Source organism: Danio rerio, chromosome 11, assembly GCF_052040795.2.
Source record: "Danio rerio strain M-AB ecotype USA chromosome 11, GRCz13ab, whole genome shotgun sequence".
In the NCBI taxonomy this organism is placed as follows: domain Eukaryota; kingdom Metazoa; phylum Chordata; class Actinopteri; order Cypriniformes; family Danionidae; genus Danio; species Danio rerio.
In genome coordinates this window covers 29,780,446-29,803,540 of record NC_141031.1, presented here as the reverse complement: position 1 = coordinate 29,803,540, position 23,095 = coordinate 29,780,446, and the positions used below count along the sequence as shown (strand labels likewise).

The window sequence follows — 23,095 nt, the reverse complement described above, 5'->3', positions numbered from 1 at the left end:
TTGTTTAATCATCTTTCCAAAGTAGACTAAATACAGAAAGTCTTACAGAAAATAATGAGTGAGCAAAGACTTTATCTGTACAAAGTTTTTTTCATTCATTCATTCATTTTCTTGTCGGCTTAGTCCCTTTATTAATTCGGGGTCGCTACAGCGGAATGAACCGCCAACTTATCCAGCAATTCTTAACGCAGCGGATGCCCTTCCAGCCGCAACCCATCCCTGTAAAAAGTTTTTTCTATTATATTTCAAAGAGATGTTCCCAATAGTTCTGTAAAGAGTATCTGCATTAAACTTTAAAAGTAAACTGTAAAAGTAATAATAAAAAAAAATTTGTTCCAGCTGCAGTGTTACAGACACCAAAACTGTTTCTAAAATAGAAATATATGGTTAGGACAACAATTTATTTTACCTTAAAATTTGGGTCACATCGCTGCATCGTGTTTTTAGGACACAGTGTAATCTAGCATTTAAGGAGCTTCTGTGTATAGGGACAAAAGATGAGTGGTGCTGACAGTGAACTTAGAACCTTGTGACATTGGTACCAAATCCAAGGAGGATTTTGAAGGGGTTATCCAGCATGAAGGCCTGATTGATATGACTTAGTGAGCCTGATTTTGTTCTATTGTTGCAGTTATATCAGCACATTTCTAAATACAGTACATGTACATATCCTGATGGTGTAAAGAATGAAAATTTTAACTACAGTGATTTGTACTGTAGTTATGCAAAATGACTAATCAGTATGATGGCAAAAAAATTTTTTACATTTCTAGTCAAACCATCCTTCTACAATCTTATACAACAACAGAAATAAGGGCACGTTAATAGCTAAAAATGGGGGAGAGCTTTGCTATTATGTGATTGTATTGTATTGCAATATAAAGCAATCGAGTGTTGATGTTAAATCAAAAGTAATTCACAAATACTTGAAAATTAAATGTTTAAAGACAATAGTTTGCTATAGTTACAACTGAATTAGTTACAAATAACTGTATATAATGATAATACATGAGTTATATAAATATATGATATTATTTGCTCCCAGCTTATATGTAAAATAAAGTTACCTGAGAAAGAGAAGGAGAGAGACAGGGAGAGAGACAGAGAACAGATAGTAGGCCTCAAAGAGAGCCTGACAGTAGTAGAGCCCTAAAAGATAAACTTCAGAGCAAGAGAAGAGCAGAGCAGAACAGAAAAAAAGAGACCAGAGCAAAGTTTACCAACTATTTTGTATCTTTCTTGACCATGTGACCAAAGCCCAAATACTGAGAAATACATACTGACCAATCAACATGTGACTACATCATAGAACACCAAAAGTCCAAACACATATTAACCAGTCCCTGATCTTATCAGTATCTGCCTTTATAATCTTTATTATCCTTGAAAAAGACATGTTTTGCCATATAAATGGCAAATGCATATGATACTTTGCCTTTCTACAATGGTTTACCGACAAAATGACATTTAAAACTAAATATTAATATGACTGGATGGGACATCTGTCTGTGTTAGCTTCTTGACTGGATGAAATGTGCATCTAAATGAACTACTTGAAATCAGACCCCTGCTCTACAGCTTATTCACATTGAGAAACACTGAGCAAAAGTACTTTACCTCTCTTTGGGAGAGCGGTTGGCTGAGGCCTCTGCTTTTTCTTGATGGTGGGTAGAGGAAGACCTTCCTCAGCATCTTCACAGCACGTGAGGAAGACGTGTCCACATGGGTAACTCAGGTATTGATGAGCTTCACAACCTTTACCTTCCCTCCGCAAACGCAGACCCAGCGCACAGCAGTTACAGCAGTCCTACATCCAGAAAAAAGGATTTAATTTGATTGTTTTTCATGAATATCAATCAGTCATGATGATAATGTCGAGTAATAAAGTTCACAGAATTCCCTACTGCTCAGGGCTCTGTCACAACAGTCTTATTTACTCTCGTTTTGGGTGATTAAGTCCGGACATTACTCATGTCTTGTCTGTTGTGTGCTCTCATGTCCATCTGTTTATGTTGTTTGTGTTCGACATGATGTTTGGTCTTGTCACTTCTCTCAAGTTTGGTTTTGTTTTAGTGCTTAGACTAGGACATTCATGCCGCATCTGTGAGCATGTGGCAAGCATCTACCTTTGTTGCTTGTGTTTTTGGGTAATTTCACACATTTAATGGGAGAGTGCACAACAAAAAATGTAAATTTTCAATAAATAAAATTTCAATAATTACCCACCCTTTTGTTGTTCCAAACCCCTTAGACCTTCATTCAGCTTCAGAAAACAAATTAAGATATTTTGGATGAAATCTAAGAGCTCCTTTATTCTTCATAGACAGCAAGGTTACCAACTTGTTCAAAGTACCAAAACATGGTTAAAACCAACCACGCAACTTTATTCAACCGTTTCTTCTCCTCAGTGTCAGTATAGAGTGCACATTTAGAAGAAATTGTTGAAATTAAAATGGTTATTTATGTTTTATGTGTGCAGAAATGTATTCTTATAGCATGATAATATTCTGATTTACCCACTGATGCCATTTGATCAGATTTTTTTAGAGTATTTAATAACAGAATGAACATTTTTGGGTAGACTAACCCTTTAATGAGTGTTTTATTGTCATTATGTGAACACATGGGTTTGTTTTTACTTTATTCCATGCGCTACCCTGTTCGTTGTCTAGCCCCTTTCCATCTTGTTATCCCCTCAGACAATCATTCAGGTTACCTGTTTATCATTTGCTCTCTTTATAACGAATCTTGTGTTCAGTTCTAGTTTGTCTTTGTTGATGTCTGGCTAGCTTTGCCTGCCAGCCAGCCCAGTCAAGTGAAGTGTTTAGTTACTGTTTTAGTCGCCTCGGGGTGGTTTTACTTGTTTTTCTTTTATTTATTATTAAATAAAAACCAGTCCCTGTTGCATTTAAGTCCATACTTCTTTCCTACACGAACATCCTTGACACTACTGCACATTTAAGCACTTCTTTTAAATGTCTTATTGAAAACAAATCCACACTGAAATAAAAAATTGTGATATACTCTCTTTCTCTTGTGTTTTCCATTTATTCATGTTTTCAAATTGCATTACAGAACCTTGATGTATTCTCTGACAACTTTTGTTGTTGAAATATAACTTATCAATTTAACCAAAACACTAACATAAAAAAACTGCAACTGTGCTAATTGCGTTAATTTTTTTAATGTGTTAATTATTTCAAATTTATCGCATGCCTTAACGCACTAATTTTGACAGCACTAATATATATATTAGTATTAATTTCATGAAGTTTGACGTGTTTCCCGCTAAACGCAACTTTTGTAAAGTGTCTGCTTCGCGTTGTTGTGTCAGAATCCTTGTAAAATACAGCCATACTTTAGAACGCTTAGTTTAAGAAAATTTGATGAACGAGAACATGTATGTTGAATCTGAAGAGAGTCGCTCTGGCTGCGCTATCCTGTGCGCTGTGTGCGTGTGTGTGCGCTTTAGTGTCACCTGTATGTGCCATTGATGTACTGCTTGATGCTTCTTACGTCTTTGTCGCAGCACCAGTGGCCACACAATTAGGCACCGAAATGCATATGCTGATTCAGTAATCCTGCTTGTGATCCTGCCTGTTCTCACTCTCAGCTCACATCATTCAAAATAAAAGGTCCACATTGTCCCCCGATAATGTCAACAGACTGGACTGTCTTAGAAACTGTCTGAATGTAAAGTAGGACTAAGCTAAATTGTTTCTGCTTTATAATTAATGTTTTCAACTCACAGCAATACAACTTTTCAATGAGTACAATTGTTTGTATTCAATACTTTATTATTATTATAATTTTCCATATTTGCAATGCCTGTATTTTGGCATTGTTTTGCAGTCCACTTAGAATCTAATTTAGAAATCAATGTTTTCTTTATTGGCATTGATTGTTTTGAAATTCAAATGGCACTAACATGCCTGTGTTTTTATTTCTGTAATAAATATGGCTGTCAAGCCAGGATCTTGATGGTTTATTGCGGGTATGTTGTTTACATGAAGAAATCTTTGTTACAAGTTAAACAAAAATTCTAATAATGAATTAAATTTAGAATTTAAATAGTTTGTGTTTTGTGTTTACATTAACAAAATTACAATCGCGATTATAAAAAAAGTTATTAATTTGTAATTTTTTTTTATCGATTGACAGCACTAATATATATATATAATTTTATATAGTGGCTATACACAGTGGCTCACTGGTTAGCACTGTCGTCTCACAGCAAGAAGGTCGCTGGTTTGATTCCCAGCTGAGTCAGTTGGCATTTCTGTGGGGAGTTTGCATGTTCTCCCCTTGTTAGTGTGGGTTTCCTCCGGGTGCTCCTTATTCTCCCACAGTACAAAGACATGCAGTATAAGTGAATAAGCTAAATTAGCTGTGGTGTATGTGTGTAAATGAATGTGTATGGACATTTCCCAGAACTGGGTTACAGCTGGAAGCGCATCCGCTGTGTAAAACATATGCTGGCTAAGTTGGCGATTCACTCAGCTGTGGCAACCCCTGATTAATAAAGGGACTAAGCTAAAAGAAAATGAATGAATGAATGAATGAATAAATGCATTTATAAAATAATAAAAAAACACTGCCAGTCTGTTTTTTTGCCACAATAACCCACCAAGACAATATATAATATTGAACTATTAGGATTATGTTTATAAATCAGGCAGAACTAATGACTTCGGAGAACTGATCTGATCTAAAGGACTAAAATAACTTTTAATAAATAATTTACAAATAACACTAAAGACTTGAATGATTAATATTTTTAGGATCAAGACATATCATAAAATATATGTCACATTAATGCTAATTACTAATAATTACTGTAATATTATAATAAATAAGTGCAGCCTTGGTAAACATCTGACATTTCTTTGAAAAACATTAAAAAAAAACTCTTGCTGACTCCTAAACAGGAGAACCACTGGAATTCTCACTGTAAGCAAAACAAATAATAGCAAAAACTCCTGCTGCTTCTTGCATTAACAGGTTGTTAAAGCACAAATGTTTTGTTTATGTCATGTTGGATTCCAACCATAATACTCAATCATTTACCAAAATTGCCAAAATAATGACAGATTCCAAACATCCAGAATCCCACAGGGATTATACATCATTAGTATTCTTCTGTCATTATTTTGTATTCTCTGCAGGCTATAATGAAAACAGTCATTATTTTTTAGTCTTGTTTGAAGTCAATGGATAAGATCTTACTGTTTGTGAGTCTTCGCCACAGAGCGGGCTGTTTCTCTGACAGGCACGTCCAGCCTTTGCTGCAATGATGCCAGCCTGACACCTGCTCTCTCTCAGAGCACCCGAACAACACTGTTGCTGGACCACACTGAAACAACAGAGAAAAACAATACATGTTTTAACAGAACAGTTTAATATGATGTTTAGTAGCGGTTTTCAAATGGGGGAATGTAGTGTTTTAAAACTGTATTACAGAGTTGCAAGGTTTTATTTTTAACATGTTTTTGGTATGCATTAAAGACAAAAATTATCTAATTACTTTTCAATACTCCCTAAGTGTTGTTTAATAGAGAGAAGATTTTTTTTTTAAATAATAATTTTAATAACTCATTTATAACAACCAATTGGTTTTGTCTTTACCAGGATGAGAGTATGTCTTTTATTAATACTAGTATTCAGCTTATAGTGTTATTGAAAGGCAGGTTAGGTTAATTAAGCAAGTCATTGCAGCCAAATTTAAGCAAATAATGCCTTAAAAGGCCATCAATATTGGCCTTTTCATTTTTATTATTCCAGCCAAACTAAAATAATTAAGACTTTATCCAGAATAAAAAATTAATAGGAGACACTGTGAATGTCCTTGCTCTGTTAAACATCACTAGGGAAATAAATTTTGTCTTCAACTTTAATTAATAGAAGACCACCTAAAAATTCTCATTTTCTCTGCATTGATATGCTTTTTAAAAATATGGTGCACAAGGATTCAAAATAAATACAGTCCATTTTAAACTGCAAGTGACTCACTGATCTGTCCCCATAGCCTCTAACATTACTAATTTTGTGGTCTGTGGTTTTCAGGCCAGGCAACACACAGTCAAACCAAAATTATTCAGCCACCGGAATAAAATACATTTTTAAAAGTTTTTTTTTTTACTAGTGGGAGCAGGACTCTATAGTTCACTAACATAAATGAGGGAAGCAAAATAAAATATCTGTAACGTATTACACTCAAATATTATTATGAACACTCAGGAACTGAAGAACTAAAAACAAATAGGAACTGAAGAAGCAAATTATCACTCTAGGACAGGTGGGCAAACTCAAGTTGCGTCTCAAATGGCACACTCTACACTATGCACTAATGCACTATGTACTTATGCACTTACACACTCAACAGCATAGTACATGTCTGTAGTGTTGTCCCAAATGGAGCACTAATGTTTTGTTATTAATCGGAAATTCAACATGTTTCCCTGATGACGTTTGACGATTGCCAAATCAGTGAAATAAATGACCAAACCATCAAATAATACCTGCCAGGAGTATGACCGCATTCACCATCGGGAGGCGCTATAATCCCTCCCATTGGAAAATTTTGCTTTCACCACTGTGTTATCCAACATGTGCGCCCGATAGCTCCGCCCTGTCCGCTACATGAGTAAACCTGCAGTCGTTGAGTGCGTGATGTGTCCATCATTACACACTTCATTTTACCGGCTGAATGAATGCATCATCCGGGTAATTAAAGTGCACTTATTATTTTAAGAGTTTTCAGTGTGAACGCATTACTTACAATATTTATACTACAAAATGGTGTAGAACAGTGCATTAGTATGCAATTTTGGACGCAGCTTCAGTCCTGGAGGGCCAGTGTCCTGCAGACTATAGCTCCAACAATAATCAAACACACCTGAACATGCTAATCAGTGTGATTGATTAGAGTTGGAGCTAAACTGTGCAGGACACTCGCCCTCCGGAAGGAAGTTTGCCCACCCCTGCTCTAGGAGCTGTCTGAATTATATTTGGTTGACTTGCACATTTCTATCAAAGTTACCTGACATTATATGTTCTGACATTGTAGTATTTATTACCATTTTCTAAACTATTGCAATTAAACTGATAATGTAAAAAATGTGAGCTATTTTGTGAGCATTTTGGTTCCATGAAGTGCTTTAAAATGTGGAATTTTTTTCGATGTATGAAGTAATCTCAACTGAAACACAAAGAAAGGCCGGGAAATAGAGTGGGCTGTCCCCTTTTAAAACAAACAGCCAATAGCGTTTTGTCTTTATCACAGCTCTGCAAGTGATGAGAGGGGTCGAACTCAAGCACATCAAATTAAAAGTAAATGCAAATTATCTTGAAGGGGGACATGTCAAATACTATAGATCAGAGATGCCCAATAGGGGCTGTGTTTGATATAGTATATATTTTGTCAAATATAGTATTTGACAAAAATTGGTCCATGGGAACCTTTGATTTGACCCGGCCGCCATCCCATCTGAGAACAGAGGGAGAATGATGGTGATGGTTCGAGATTGTCAATTCAAATTTAATGTACTGTAACCCTTTGTTTGCTTGTTTTATTGATAAGCTAACTGAAATGATATGTTTCAGTTAAATTATTTTTTAGTTAAATTTTACTCCTTACATTTTTAAATTAGGCTCGTTACTTTTGTTTTTATGTGTTTGGTGGTGTTATCTTTATATACTATTTATATAGTTGTTTTTTTTGCCATAATTATTAAACTTTCTGAACTATTATTTTTCCCCTAATTCTGTTTAATGTAGAGAAGATTTTTTCAACACATTTCTAATCATAATAGTTTTAATAACTCATCTCTAATAACTGATTTCTTTTATGTTTGCCATGATAACCACATAATATTTTACTAGATATTTTTCAAGACACTTCTATACTAAATGACAATTAAGATATGTGAAATTTAAATGCTTAACTGAGTGAATTAGGTTAACTATGCAGGTTAGGGTAACTAGACAAGTTATTGTATAACGATGATTTGTTTTGTAGACTATCGAAAATAAATATAGCTTAAAGGGGCTACTAATTTTGACCCTAAAATGGTTTTAAAAAAAACTGCTTTTATTCTAGCTGAAATAAAACAAATAAGGCTTTCTCCAGAAGAAAAAATATTATCAGACATACTGTGAAAATGTCCTTGCTCTCTTAAACATAATTTGAGAAATATTTAAAGCAAAAAAAAAAAATTAAAGGGAGGCTAATAATTCTGTATAGTATTTCTTCAGCTGTAGTTAATTCTTGTGTCCAGCTGGTGATACGTGGTTTTTGAGCAGTGTTGTTGCACGAAATTGCAGAACAATGTTGCTTGGCTAATTTGCTGCTGAAAAAATGTGAAATGTAAGTTATTTTGTATAGATGTAAACATGATGTGCGGTGTAGTTAATAATATAATAAAAATAAAAATAATAATAATAAATACTAAATAATAATAAATAATTATAAATACTTTTTACTTAAGTACATAATTGAGGCCATATGTTTTTACTTTTACTTGAGTACAAAAGTTTATTCAGTACTACAACATTTACCAGAGTCGTTTTAAACAGGAGTATCTGTACTTCTACTCGAGTAAAGGATGTGTGTACTTCTGCCATCTCTGCTTTTGTAAAATGTATTTCTCTGATTTAAGCACTTGTTTAGCTCCTTTCCTCCAGGTAAATTATTATTTACACATTAGACATATTTGTTCTCCACTGTACAATTTTATTTAACTTATTTTAGTGGTATTTGTGTGTAATAAATATTGTGATTTAGAATTATATTTAGTTCTCCATTTTTTAGCCCTCCTTCCACGTACTTATGCACACATAAAAAGGGTACACGTTATTTCACATAAATATCCCTGGATTAATAAAAAGAAAAGAGACGTACTGTAACACCACAGCACTGAGCTGAACATCCAGCTTACCCACACACAGAGCTGATGTCTTCTGTTTTGACAGGCATTCGGTTACACTGCTGGTTCTCCTCAGCCCATTTCTGCCCGGCCACACAACAGCTCTCCACCAGTCCTGGAGGTAAAAAACAGCAAATATCCCAGCTTTATCTTACAAGAACCAGACAAAAGAATCCAGAGTTTACAGTGGACGCGTTTCTGACAAGAAAAGGGCAGACAGGCAGACAAGAAAGCCAGCACTGATAGAGTCCCAGAGGCGAACCAGACACGAAGGCCAACTCGGATCCATAGAAGCGGCATAAAAGATGTAATCTGCAGTCTTTGTGTATGGATAAATACAGCTCGACTGACTCAAAAGAGTTGACGGGACATCGTCGTGCATCATCACAGGCGTCATTAGCACAAACTATCTCAGCCTTCAAATATTTGACTTTAAAAAGCAGCAATTTCGATAAGCCGGCTATTGAGCATGAATATGAGGAGCATATCCGCCTGATCTTTTCAACAAATCGTGATACAAAGAAACAAGAATTTAGTAATGAGTCATTTCAGACACTTGACATTTTGAATTATTCATCCTTCAGTGCGAATAGATGTCTGAATTAAATTACGTGAACAAAAATCAGCCTCGCTGGAACTAAATATAGTCCAAAAAACGTGGCTTTTCTCGTCAGACGTGCTGTGGAAACGCTAAATTAATTTCTTCTATGAATGGAGACGGTATAGAAATGTAAAGAGGACTTGATAAGCTTAAGTATAGGAGTGGGAAGGGTTATTTTCTATTAAGTCTTCCAAGGCCATTCAAACGCAATGCTAACATTCAGAGGAAATGTTTAGTGTGAATGGTACTTTGTATTCATGGATTTATTGATTCTATGAGTGAATGTTTTCTTGCAAAGGAGGAAAATGGGAGGAATGGGGCTACAGTAGTTGTTGCCTTTGGAATTTATTATGGCTATTTTCTGACATTTTATGAATTGATTTGTGTATGATAGTTCCTTATATTTGGCTAAAATGCCTGTAAAAAGCTATTTACTGACAGGTTCCACTGTGACACATTTAACATAGAATTTTGTGTTCAGTGAACTCTACAATCTAAATTGTAAAAATTAAAGCAAAAAAAATACAGAATTTTCCCCTGATAGAAAATAATTTGTGGGGTTTATTTATAAACTAATTTCGAGAGGATCATGTGTTTATGATTGAACATGGCTGGTACCACATCTGCTCCATATATTGCACCGATAAGATGAATACTGATTCACTATAAATAACCAGAGTTTTCCACTCCAGTCATTTTCATTATGAAGAATCCACCCCTACTCCTACACTTCTCCGGATAGGTCGGCACGGCCACCCAGTAGTTAGCACTGTTGCCTCACAGCAAGAACAGCACTAGTTCGGCTCTCAACAGGTGGTTGGCGTTTCTGTGCAGAGTTTGCATGTTCTCTCTGTGCTTACGTGGGTTTCCCTTGCCGGGTTTCCTCCCACCGTCCAAAGACATACACCATAATTAAATAGACTACTCCAAAATAGCATCTTAGAACAACTCTTAGCCAGATATATACTAGCATGTTCACAAGCAGAGAAGTTCTCGAAACCTACCTGAGCTTAAACTCCCCTCTCGCCCTTCAAAAGTGAGGGAGCCCGAGGATATTCTGAGCTCAGGGCTCTCTTCCGGGGCAGCATGCCAAATACGCTTTATTATCAATCATAAGCTATGTGTGAACTCTTGAAAAGCCAAGAAGTGGATAAACACATTGGCAGGCAAAGTTAATCCAGAATCAAAGTTGTTTATATTAGATACAGATAAAATCATTAGTAAAATCATTATTTTAAAACATTCACGATGGGTACACTGTTTTAAAAAAATGTGTTTAAAAAGTATGGTAGATAAAAACTGCATTGAAAAATATAAAATTGCAAACAATTTATATAGGCGGAATTTAAATAAACAAATTAAGTTATTATTATCAACTACATTATTAAATTTAATTTGTTTGCTTAAATTCAGCCCATATACTGTAAATAGTTAGCAAACTTAAAATCCAATGAATATTTTTTTCAATGTGGTGACTCTGGTTGCCAGAATTTGAATGCTATATACAGTTAAAGTCAGAATTATTAGCCAGCCCCCATTCACCCCCTCCCCCCCCCTAACACCCCCTACCCCCACCCCCACCCCAGCAGACACAAACACTTTTTTTAAATATTTACCAAATTATGTTTAACAGAGCAAGGAAATTTTCACAGTTTGTCTGATAATATTTTTTTCTTCTGAAGAAAGTCTTATGTGTTTTATTTCAACAAGAATAAAAGTAGTTTTTATTTTTTTATAAACCATTTTAGGGTCAAAATTATGAGCCCCTTACAGCTTTTTTTTTTCGACTGTCTACAGAACAAACCATTATTACACAGTTACTTGCCTTATTACCCTAACCTGCCTAGTTAACCTAATTAACTTTGTAACACCTTTAATTGTCACCTTAAGCTGTAAAGTACCTTGAAAAATGTTTATTATTATTTACGGTCATCATGGCAAAGATAAAAGAAATCAGTGATTAGATATGAGTTGTTAAAACTATTATATTTAGAAATGTGTTGAAAAAATCTTCTCTCCCTTAAACAGAAATTGAGGGAAAAAATGGACAGGTTTTATACGTACTGGGGACCTATTTTATCATATTTTAAAAATCTTAAAGAATGACCCTGCGGGTAAATAATCTGTATATCTCTTTGTATCCACTTCATGGTGTTTCTTGTCTTTAGTTTGTCCTGCAATTTTTTTATTCATTTATTTTTCTTTACCTGTTTTTTGTAATTGTTTTTTTTATTTATTTTTATTTTTTTTATCACTGTTACTGTATGTCATGACATGCATGAATTCAGACTGTTTAGTTATTGTCTTTGACTAATTATTGTGTTAAGCTGCCTTGGCATGTTCAGTTCTTGGGGTGGGACTCAGATTAAAACAAAAAAAAAAAACAAAAAAAAAATCTAGAAAGAAGGAAACTGTAATGTTTATTGTTGTATAGTATGAAAACATTATTTTCCTTGAATAAAAAAAGCTGTTCACTTTGTTTACCAGGTAAGTTTTTTTTAGTGTAGCATTTTGACAGCTTTTCCACTGAAAATCACTTTCTTTAATCACAGCCATTTTTAAAAATATTTTCGATCCAAATAGATATCAAAATTTAATAAATATCTTCTTTGTGTTTACCAGGAGAAACTCATAGATTTGGAACAAGTGATTGCTGATTAAACAACTACATTTTAAATTTGTCTTAACAATCAATTTAAGAATTTATCTTTATGAAACAGGTTAAAATGATGGTCTGCATGATCTCCCTCAAAACCCAACACAATCATAATCAGTGCAATTTTTTGGAGCAGATCTGATCCAAGAGGTCTTGTGCAGTGACGAAGCCCAGAGTGATGGGAGATTCCAGAAATACTTGACAGGGGTCACTTGACACTGTTCCAGGTGACTTTTTGAACTCTGTGATAAACTTCCATCTGCAGTAAATATCTCCAAAACAATAGAAGCCCTAAGCTATTTATAGCTAATCAGCAGACGGACGCTGAAGTAAACAGAGTGGAAAGTCTGATTGATATTTAAGTACAACAATCAAAACAAACTAATTCAGTAGAATGGAGAATCTGTCGTTCATAGTTTTTCACACTCCTCTGTGTTCACTAAGTGAATATTTTGTCTGATTTAATTATGCTCGCAGTTGCCAATAAACACATAATACTCTTAAATTCAACTTTGCCTACTTAATATCTCCTAAATAGTCTGCAGATTTTACCTTGGGGGTACTTACATCTGATGCTCATGGAGTAGCAGAAGGTCTGGCATTGATAAAACGTCTCAAAAACTTTTTGTTCTGCTGTTCAAACAAGTGTTTGTTCAACAAAAACAAAAAAAATCAACAAAACCTTACTAGAAGTCAACAACAACAAATATGAAATGGTATTTATTCAATGCTGTTTATTTATGCTGCATTGTGCTAGATAATGCATTGAATCAAAATGATCAAATCCTACCAAAAATCTGATTCAAGATCAATTTATCTATCAATTTTTCTGTTTATTGCTGATTATTCCATCCATAAATCAACCTGTAGTTTATTTAACATCTTTGTGAAGGATGTATTATAGTATATCTCTTGCATGATGCTGTATTTTTAATAAAGAATAATTAGTGCAATTTTCATAAAAACCAACTAATTAGGCTTATCAATTTTATCAAAACGTGTTTCTATTTCATTTGAATGGTGCAGTGATTAAAACATATATATTAGAGACCAGACTTGAGAGTAATTGTGATTTACACAATACCGAAACTGAATCAAAGAGCTGGTGATTTACTTGTCAAGTTTAGGCTAAAAAACAGGCCATAAATGAATTGCTGTATGTATACACCTTTTTTCCATTTCTCTGTGTATATAGGTAATGTATTTTGGTGCATTTGAATAATACAGATTTATTAATCAGATATATTTATCTAAATAATATTTTAGTCGTGGAACATCTTTAAAAACAGAAAGAAAATACATTTAAATTTGTGTGAAATATAACAAAAAAAACGACAAAATCTTTATAAAATTGTGTATACATTTTTTTCTCTTAATTTTTGCTCTTTTTAAAGCATTTTTATTTAAGAGTTTTTTTATTTTTAATATTTTTTTAATTTATTTTTTTACTAATTTTTTTTTTTTTATTTAATTTACTAATTTTTGAACAGTTATTGTAAGTTATTTTGTTAGATTAGCTCAAGATTTGGCTTCATTACTGACTAATCTAATGTATCCACAAGTATAATAATCTGAAGCATCCTACAAAATATAAATTTTAATGAGAGGGTTTGTGAGGGATGCCAATTTAGTCTCCAAAGTAAATACATGTACAAAGTATAACTCATAATTATTTCATAATTCTAAATAAATGTAAACCAATTGACAAAAACCAAGCATACACAGAGCGATCTACAAATGCACAGAGAGATACCCACAAATGCACACTAATGTACAAATGCACAGGAAGCAATTCACATATAAATGTCAGGCAAAATTGTGTTTGAAGAATATGCTTTTTATTTGCAAGTCTAATTATACTTACTTGTATATATTATAATACAATTTATGTTTGTTTAACTCTAAGATTTATCGGTGAATCATATTATATTTATTTGGAATTACAAAATTTAATTATACTTTATACATGTATTTACTTTTGAGACTGAATTGGCTCTATGGGTGCACTTTTATATGCTGAGCACTGAAATGTAGTACCATATGTTCCCTAAAAATACAACACATAAAAACTGATCTAAAGTACATTCAACTGAAAAAAGAAAACAAAAAGGACCACTAAGCAAACATAACCAGGGCAATAAAAAGTCCTATGGTTTGTCTAAATTCAGCAGAGGAAACACTTACAGTATTAGCAAAGTGTCTCCAGAGACAAAGACTGACCTAAAACAAGCCTGTTTGTAAAGAAAGCAAACACCGACCCCAAGACAAAACAACAGAGTCTCTCAGCAATCAGCGAAAACAATTTCCCTGCTTTCCTGTTTAACTTTCACAGCCATAAAACGTGAGTGATGCCCTTTCTTAAGGCTTGAATTGCATCAGCGTTTGTTTATTTGCACAAAGGCAAACATGTTGCGTTTCCATGTTATTCGGCGTATGTCAGTTTTATGATGCCATAAAACAGAAAAGCTAATGATTCAAACTGACATTGTTTTTTTAATTTCTCGTTTTAATCATGGAAATAAAAGTTAGAAGTAGCTTCTATATTTAAAGAAACAGTTCAAGCTAAAATCGTCAACCTCTTTTTGTTTCACTGCAGAGTTTCTTATTTTCTGTAAGACACATCCATGAAAAATGTTCTAAAGAATGTCGGAAAGCCATTTACTTCTATAGAATTTATTTTCCTACTATGCATATAAATATCCTTAAAAAGCAGAGGTTTCCAAACTTTTTTTTGCCTGGAATTGTACACATTGTAAGACCCACCTCCACATTAATTGATATTATCACTCATGTAAGTTTGCAGTAATGATGACAAAAAAATATTGTTTTCAAACAAACGGTATGTTTATTAGTATATCTAGATATGTTTATTCACAAACAATAGCATAATGTAAAATATAAAAGCTAAATGTCAGTAGGCCATTTGTAAATGAAAACTGTAAGCCTTTGGAATTTTAAATTAGCCCTATTTGAAATTCAACAACAAAGTTGACGTCCCTCATTTCATATTGGTTGTGTGTCAAATCTTTTGCGTTGTGCTCAAAAAATGCTCTGGGCTTGTCGCGGTATTGGGGATGAGTCATCCGCAAATGTCTTATTAATTTGGACAGCCTCATGCATTCATTAGCAAGAACTTTGGCACAGATAATGCACTGTGGCTGGGTCAGGGACTCTTTGCTTCGAGAAAATGGGAAAAAACATAATTCAGGTAACTATCTTGGTATTTTCTGCACTTCGTGTTTCCTGTATTGTTAGCGCTTCATCTAAAAAAGAGCTTCCTGACCTGGGTCTAGTATGCTTGGGTCATTACTATAAGCTGCTGAAGGCAAATCAGTGAGATTTGGGGCTCTATTTTAACGATCTAAAAGAGCAGGGCACAAAAGCATTAAGTGAGTGTATGTATCCACTTTTGCTATTTTGAGGTCGGAAAAATACACTGTGCGCATGGTGTAACATTGTTGTACTTATTCTCTTAATGAGTTATAGGTGTGTTTTCAGAATAAACCAATCAGAGTCTCTGCTCATATTCCCTTTAAGAGTCAGTTGCATCGTGCCATGGCACATTTGCTATTTACATGGTGAACTTTGTACGGGAAAAAACTGAATGCTTCACTTGCAAGAAAACAGTTAAACAGACCATCTGCAAGGATAAATGAGCCTCAGATTGACTTTTACTTCCACTTTCTCTTTGTCTCTTTCGTGGGTAAGGAAACAGTGTTGTACACTTGACATCTAGTAGCCTAAACATTTAATTTTATATGTTAAGCGCAAAATTTTGTTTCAAAACTATTTCTAAATTCAGTTCTAATTTCCAGCAAATGAATAAATGAACAATAATAACAAAGTGTGGTCAAAAAACTGAGTTATATCCAAACACATGTGCTATGGCCCATATGGTCCAAAACCTGACAGGTGGACAAATCTAAGCTTGTTTTTTTAATAAAACTAATATAAATATGCACAAAATAAATAATACTACTACTAGCAATAATAACATTATACAAAAGCAAGTTGTCGTGAATAAACTGGAAAAAGCTCCACGTGATGAAGGCATGGAGGCTGTGGTTTTTATATTTATGTAGAAAATGATAATTTTTGTATTATTTTATTCTTTTAATTCTTATTTTATTTGTAAAGATATTTGTGTGTTGTTGTATTAAGATATGTGTAAGTGAGGTACACAACTAATGTGCTCTGCGCTAGACTTTAGACCTACTTTCAGCTGGTAAATTGCACATTTAGTGCATTTAGTTCCTCAGAATAGCAATGCACCTACAATGCGCCTTAACACACCTCTTTTCTAGTCAGGAACACCCATGAGTCCACAAAGTGGATTTGATAAACTGGAAAATGAAGGTTGCGCTGGTCTGAAAATAGCAACGCGTCAGAGCAAACATGTCTTGCGCCTTATTGCCCAGGTGTATGATAGGGCTCTTGATCTTTTTTGTGGAGGACAAATGATAAATTTGTCAATTTTTTTGGTCAGCCAGGGGATGAAATATGCTAAGGCAACATGATCGTTCTTTTAATTGTACACCGCTAAAAATTTTTAAAAATATGACACGACCCCCTACAGAGCTTGCTGAGGCCCCTTTGTGGGCTGGGACCCCCCTGTAGGGAACCGCTGCATTAAAGTATCTTATTTTGTGTTCCACAGAAAAGAGAAACTTATATACAGTTGAAGACAAAATTATTAGCCCTCCTATGATTTTTACCCCTGAATATATCCCAAATCTTTTCCGTAAAACAGAAATTGGGGAAAAAATACAGGGGGGCTAATATTTAGGGGGGCTAATAATTCTAACTGTATATGTTTTGGAGTATGGTGAGTAAATAAAAGTTTTTGATTAAACTTATTTCTTATCTGTAAATGCACGTGTGGATTAAAGCTCAGAAAACATAGCACGTGTCTTTAATCAACCCCAGATTTATTTTGCATTAAGGCCTTGTGCATTAAGATAAACAAAGCTAATATTTAGGCTTTGACTTTATTAAAACATCCATCTCAAGGTTCTCCTGAATACTAAGAGCCAGTTCCTTTTCAGCATTGATCACGTTGCTCTTGAGGTTGTTTGTAACAGATAAATGTGCTGATAAATGAAGGGGAGGGTGCTAAAAGCAGTGCTGTTGCCATTGCTCTGTTAGATCATCATTAGGTCATCTGTAAAGCAGATGGTTACAATACAAAAGCGCTCTTCAAAACAGGTCCTCTCTGAGCTCGACAGATTTCGCCTTTTTTCTCACAGATGGTTACAGAACATCTGCAGCATCAAAACAAGAGAGATTTGTGAAAGCCTTGGATCAGATCAGTGAACAGTAGGTTGGCAGTTGAATTGCTTACCAGAAAATGGGAAAGAGTTTCGTGATTTCAGAACTTTGCATCAATCAATCAATCAATCAATCAATCAATCAATCAATCAATCAATCAATAAAATCAGTGAACAGTATTTTGACGGTTGAATAGCTCGGGGGTTTCAACCTTTTAGAATACACGCCCCCCAAGTTTGTCCAATATCACCTGCATGTTTTTTGGAGGACAATATGCTAATTCGTGGTTGGATATCTGAAACGACTAATCGTAAATCATCTCCACTGTCAATAAGCATGAGCCATAGCCTACTTGCTTTTGATATACGTACATACAGAAAATGCTTCGCGAAGCCAAGTTCACAGAGCCCTGACCCTAAGTGTGGTTGAGTCTGTTTACATGGATACCAATACTTTAATACAATTTTAATAAGATTAAGATAATACCATGATTAAGAGTCTACTATGTGAACAGCAATTTTTTATGACCTTCATCAGACTAAAGTCATAATTGAACTAAACAGAAATGGAATTAAGGCAGGTGGAGTATGCATTTATTAGTGGCATTATTGAAGTAAACACTGCATTCAAACTATTAGCGTTCTGTAGGACTCATCGCCACATTTTGCAACAAGATCCACACACACGGCTGTCAGTAAAGGCCCGCTGACACACAAATAGTAAAATTTTTAAAAGTTTAAAAAATTTTTATTTTTTTTGCAGTCGGCTTACGTAATAAATTCCGTTAAAACAATTCTCTTCCACCAGTCCTTACTTTATATTGACGCAAATACACCAGTATCACAGAAGCATAAATTAAATGTTCATGAGTGAAAATTAAACTGTCAAACTGCAATTAAAGTAAAAAAAAAAAAAATGAATTACCCAAAATTAAACGAAACTCTACAGGAAACAAGAATAGCATGGTGTAGCAACATTTAAAACATTAGGGTGTTCATGTAAACACCTTAATTAAATTATTGTCTTATTCATTCATTTATTCATTTTCTTGTCAGCTTAGTCCCTTTATTAATCTGGGGTCAACCGCCAACTTATCCAGCAAGTTATTTTTACGCCGCGGATGCCCTTCCAGACGCAACCCATCTCTGGGAAACATCCACACACACATTCACACATTTACACACACACACACACGCACACACACACACAATTTAGCCTACCCAATTGACCTGTACCGCATGTCTTTGGACTGTGGGGGAAATCGGAGCACCCGGGGGAAACCCACGCGAACACAGGGAGAACATGCAAACTCCACACAGACACGCCAACTGAGCCGAGGCTCGAACCAGCGACCTTCTTGCTGTGAGGCGATAGCACTACCTACTGCGCCACTGCTTCGCCTGTCTTATTCATATTGAGGCAAATAACTAGAAGAAATGTAATGAATGTAAATGTAGTCAGTTGTAGGTTTGGAGCAATAACCGGTTACAAGGTTTGCAAAAGTCAAGGTTTTAAACCACAAAGACTGTTATCCCCTTCTTAAGGTATATGTAAGGGTTGTTATGTGTTTTTTTAAATGTACTATAAAGAAATCTATGTTTTTGAAAGTAACAAAGAGAGCAGAAGAAAGTTGTTGTTTTTTACCCAGACATTTAAAAAGAACTTTTTAGAGCAGTAATTAAAACATCATGATATAGTGATATTTTTATCATACTGTCAGAAACTTATACTCGCCCATGCCTAGTCATAGTAGTATTTTCAAAGTAAGTGAAAGATGCAGAAGGGCATCATGCTGATTTGATTCAGAAGGGCACTTTATTGTCAAACAGCTCACCGGTTTTACTTTCATTCACCCTCATTCATTTTTAAAAGCACCCAGTCCATTTTGTTTGTTTATATTTTACATTTACATTAACTCTACAGATGCCTGATAGTTAGCTGTGGAACTAACTTTAATCAGATTCACTTTAGTGAACACATAAAAAATCATCATCCTAATTTATTCGAGTGCACACCTCAAATTCTTGCACCCCCCTTAATAGTTGCTGGCACCCCCTGGTGGAGCTTGCCTTACAGGCTGGTGACATTGGAACCAAAATATTACCATATTCCCAATGCTGTTTTTCTTCAATATTAGTTTGTCTATTATTGCTTCTAAAGCAGCAGACACCATTATCCCACTTGTCTGCGCTTTACTGTTTGTATTCTCTTTTTTTATTGTGGGCATAGTTCAGTTGTACAATACTGATTGGGCAGAACGAAAGTGTGCTCAGTCAATTGGCTAGTAAGATGGTCACACACAGACGGCAGTCAAGCATTTACTCTAGGTGGCAAAAATTAAATTATATATATATATATATATATATATATATATATATATATATATATATATATATATATATATATATATATATATATATATATATATATATATATATATATATATATATATATATTTCATAATCACAACCTCTTGCAATTAACTCATCACAATATTTCAAATTGCGATTGTGATTCGATTTCAATTAATCGCACAGCCCTACTTTCGTGATTTCAGAATTTAGCATGAATCAATCAATTAACCTATCAATTAACCAATCAATTAAATAATCAATTAACCAATCAACAAATCAATTAATCAATCAATCAAATCAATCTAACAATTCCCATTTTAAATACTCTGGTGTGTTTTGTAAAGCTAAAGAAAATTGACGTTTTAACCTTAACCTTTTAGCTAACGTAACTTTTTAGCTATAATTCTATAACATATTCTAAATATTTAGATTAAATGAATATAAATAATGTGTATTTATCATATAAATAATAGTTTATAAAATATTTAACATTTTAATGCTATTATTCATAATACTACTACTACTACTACTATTTTTATGATTATTATTAGCAGTAGTAGTAGTACTAGTAAGAGTTTTTGACACAATAATTTTAAGTTTAATTAATAATGTATAATATATATCTAATACTTATGTTTAATATACACCTAATGTTATTCATGCAATCAAAAACCACTTCCCTCCCAAAAAACATCCATAAGCGATTCCCGAAGGAACACATGGCAAATCGACCTATCAACATCAAGCCTGAACAGTTCTGTTAGGTTTCACAAATGCTATAATCAGCCACAAACTGCAGAATCAGTCACCCTCATGATCTCATTCTTAATCTTCTCAAAAGCGTTCATGGCCCACTAGCATTCAATGACATATCTGTGATGACGAACCTGGGGTCAGGAGTTAACTATTTGCCCTTTTAACTGGTCATAAAGTCACCTTTTGACCTCAAAGTGGCAATTATCTGCACTTTCTGGGTAACCATATTGAAGAGCTCTACAGTTATTTACATGCAAAGCAGACAATGAGAGATCCATTGTTCATTCCCACACAAAAGCAGATGTTAAACCGCCAAAATATTTATGTGGTTTTGTTATAACTGCTTTATCAATTGGCACAAATCGAAACTTCCCTTTGCAGTTTAAATCCGAAAGTGCATCGTAAGCATCTATGTTGGTTAGAAAGGACAACACGCGGAACAAACATCAACACTCTGCATGCATCTTTATGATATATTACAAATACAAACCAAAACTGTGCATCATAAGCACGACATTTGACATTTTTCCTGTTGTTTGAACTCTAAACAAGAAGCTGTGGATCTAAACACTTCTAACCAAACCCAGACACGATCTGCAGATCTTTTTGCACTGGTTTTTAAGAAAAAAAATCAGTGAAGGTCTCAGGCATAAATCTAAATGGATTGAACAGAAAACATTTAAGTCGTCCCCCCAAAAAAACTCAAGAATTGTATTAATTCAGCTCTTTTGAATAAGTAGCTTGAACATCCAGCAAAATATTTTTGAGTGTATTTTTGGCCTTCATTACATTCAACAAAAACATGTAATTCTATGTTAATTATTCACTGATTCAAATGATCCATTTAGAGGGAGTCTTCAGCAAACAATTCACTGATTTAAATGATTGATTTCTTCAGAGCAAATCTCCAAGTAAAGATTTATTAATTCAAATGATTTGGTAAGAAAGAGTCTTTGGTTAATGATTCACTGATGATCCATTCCGAGTGAGCCTCCAATAAAAGATTCACTGATTATAACGAACCCTTCAGAGCAAATTTCCAGTTAAAATCTCACTAATTAAAATTATTGGTAAGAAAGAGAAACTCAGGTCAATGATTCCCTGATTCAAATGGTCTTGTCAGAGTTAGTCTCTCATTAATTATTCACTGATTCACGACTACAGCAAGACTTCACCCAGGCTTCACTGATTCAACTGATGTGGCCAGAGCAAGCCTCCAGATACTGATTCACTGATTCAAATGATTCTGTAAGAGTGGGACTGCAGTTAGTAATTCACAGATTCAAATGATCCAGTCAGAGAAAATCTCCAGTTAACAATTCAATGATTCAAATGATCCAGTCAAAGCAAATCTCCAGTTAACAATTTAATGATTCAAATGATCCAGTCAGAGTGAGTCAAACATTTTCATATGTGTTTTAAAGAAGAATTAATCTCTTCTTTATTTTGAAACATTATGAAGGTAAATAAATGATGACAGTTTGTAATTTTTCATACTGTGGGAAAATATTTCCACTAGTAAACATACACCGGACAGAAGACAGTTTAAAATCTCAGTTTTAACAGTCACCAATTCACTAGCAAACACATACTGTAGCTTGAAAAAGTACATCACTTTAACAAAAAGCACTGGAGGGGTGTTAAACATTGGTTTTTATGTCTGGCTACATTTCAGCAAAAGGCTCCAAATGTACATTTTCCCATGTACCTCTAAACGCGCAGCACACTCAAAGTCGTTTTTTAATAAACAATATCTATGAACTCAGCGCTTTGAACGAGTGCCTGAAGCTTTTCAATTTGAAGCGAGCACACCGAGCAGCTCTCCGCTCATGAATGAAAATTGATTTCTTCTAAATTAGCAGACTTATTCTCACATTACCCCTGTTGAGTGATCTCCATTTTTTTGTTTTTCAAAATCAACTAATGGAAAAGCACTGCACAAATAGGTTTCAGAGAAAAAAAAACTGTGACAAGGAATGGATTGCCTTGGAAATTAGAGATGGAAGTAATGAAAAACCAATACCATGATATCTTCTGGACATCCCTTTCTTTGCCATCATTATAATAATTGGCCCACTTGCAATGGCAAATGATGCTTTATCCTTTATCTTACTGCTCTCAGCCATTCTCTGACTCTTCACAGTATAATATTGTGGTATTCTCATTACTGTAGCCTATATGAAATGCAATAACTCAATTTAAATGGCTCTTTGTAAGTAAGAATAAATCGAAAGAGAACATAAAAAGAAATCTGTAAAGAAAAACATTTTATATTGATTTAATAATAATAATAATAATAATAATAATAATAATAATTAATTTCTACTATAAATATTATAATAACAAAAATACCTTTACATGCCCAATAAACCTAAACCTACTCAAAGTACTGTAATTACTCAATTAAATAATATAATTACTGGGCAACACAATGGCTCAGTGGTTAGCACTGTCGCATTACAGCAAGAAGGTCACTGGTTCGAGTCTGAATTCGAGACTGGATCATTTGGCATTTCTGTGTGGAGTTTGCATGCAC

The 23,095-nt window shown here is 34.2% G+C and overlaps 1 protein-coding gene and 1 long non-coding RNA gene across 7 annotated transcripts in view; both read right to left on the bottom strand.

Annotated features, from left to right (window-relative positions):
* fbln2 (fibulin 2) overlaps positions 1–23,095 on the bottom strand; it is a 246,417-nt gene that overhangs the window by 153,733 nt on the left and 69,589 nt on the right. For all 6 annotated transcript variants that reach the window (XM_087273759.1, XM_087273756.1, XM_087273755.1 and 3 more), the window contains 3 exons: positions 8,937–9,039; positions 5,227–5,353; positions 1,618–1,807 (listed from right to left, as the gene is read on the bottom strand). In XM_087273759.1, coding sequence (XP_087129885.1) covers positions 1,618–1,807; positions 5,227–5,353; positions 8,937–9,039 — 420 coding nt within the window. The remainder of the gene's footprint in view (positions 1–1,617; positions 1,808–5,226; positions 5,354–8,936; positions 9,040–23,095) is intronic.
* Positions 9,818–13,160, bottom strand: LOC147834831 (uncharacterized). The gene is made up of 3 exons (XR_015502676.1): positions 11,898–13,160; positions 11,119–11,588; positions 9,818–11,070 (listed from the first exon to the last, which is right to left on the bottom strand). It is a non-coding gene; the product is annotated as an uncharacterized LOC147834831 (long non-coding RNA).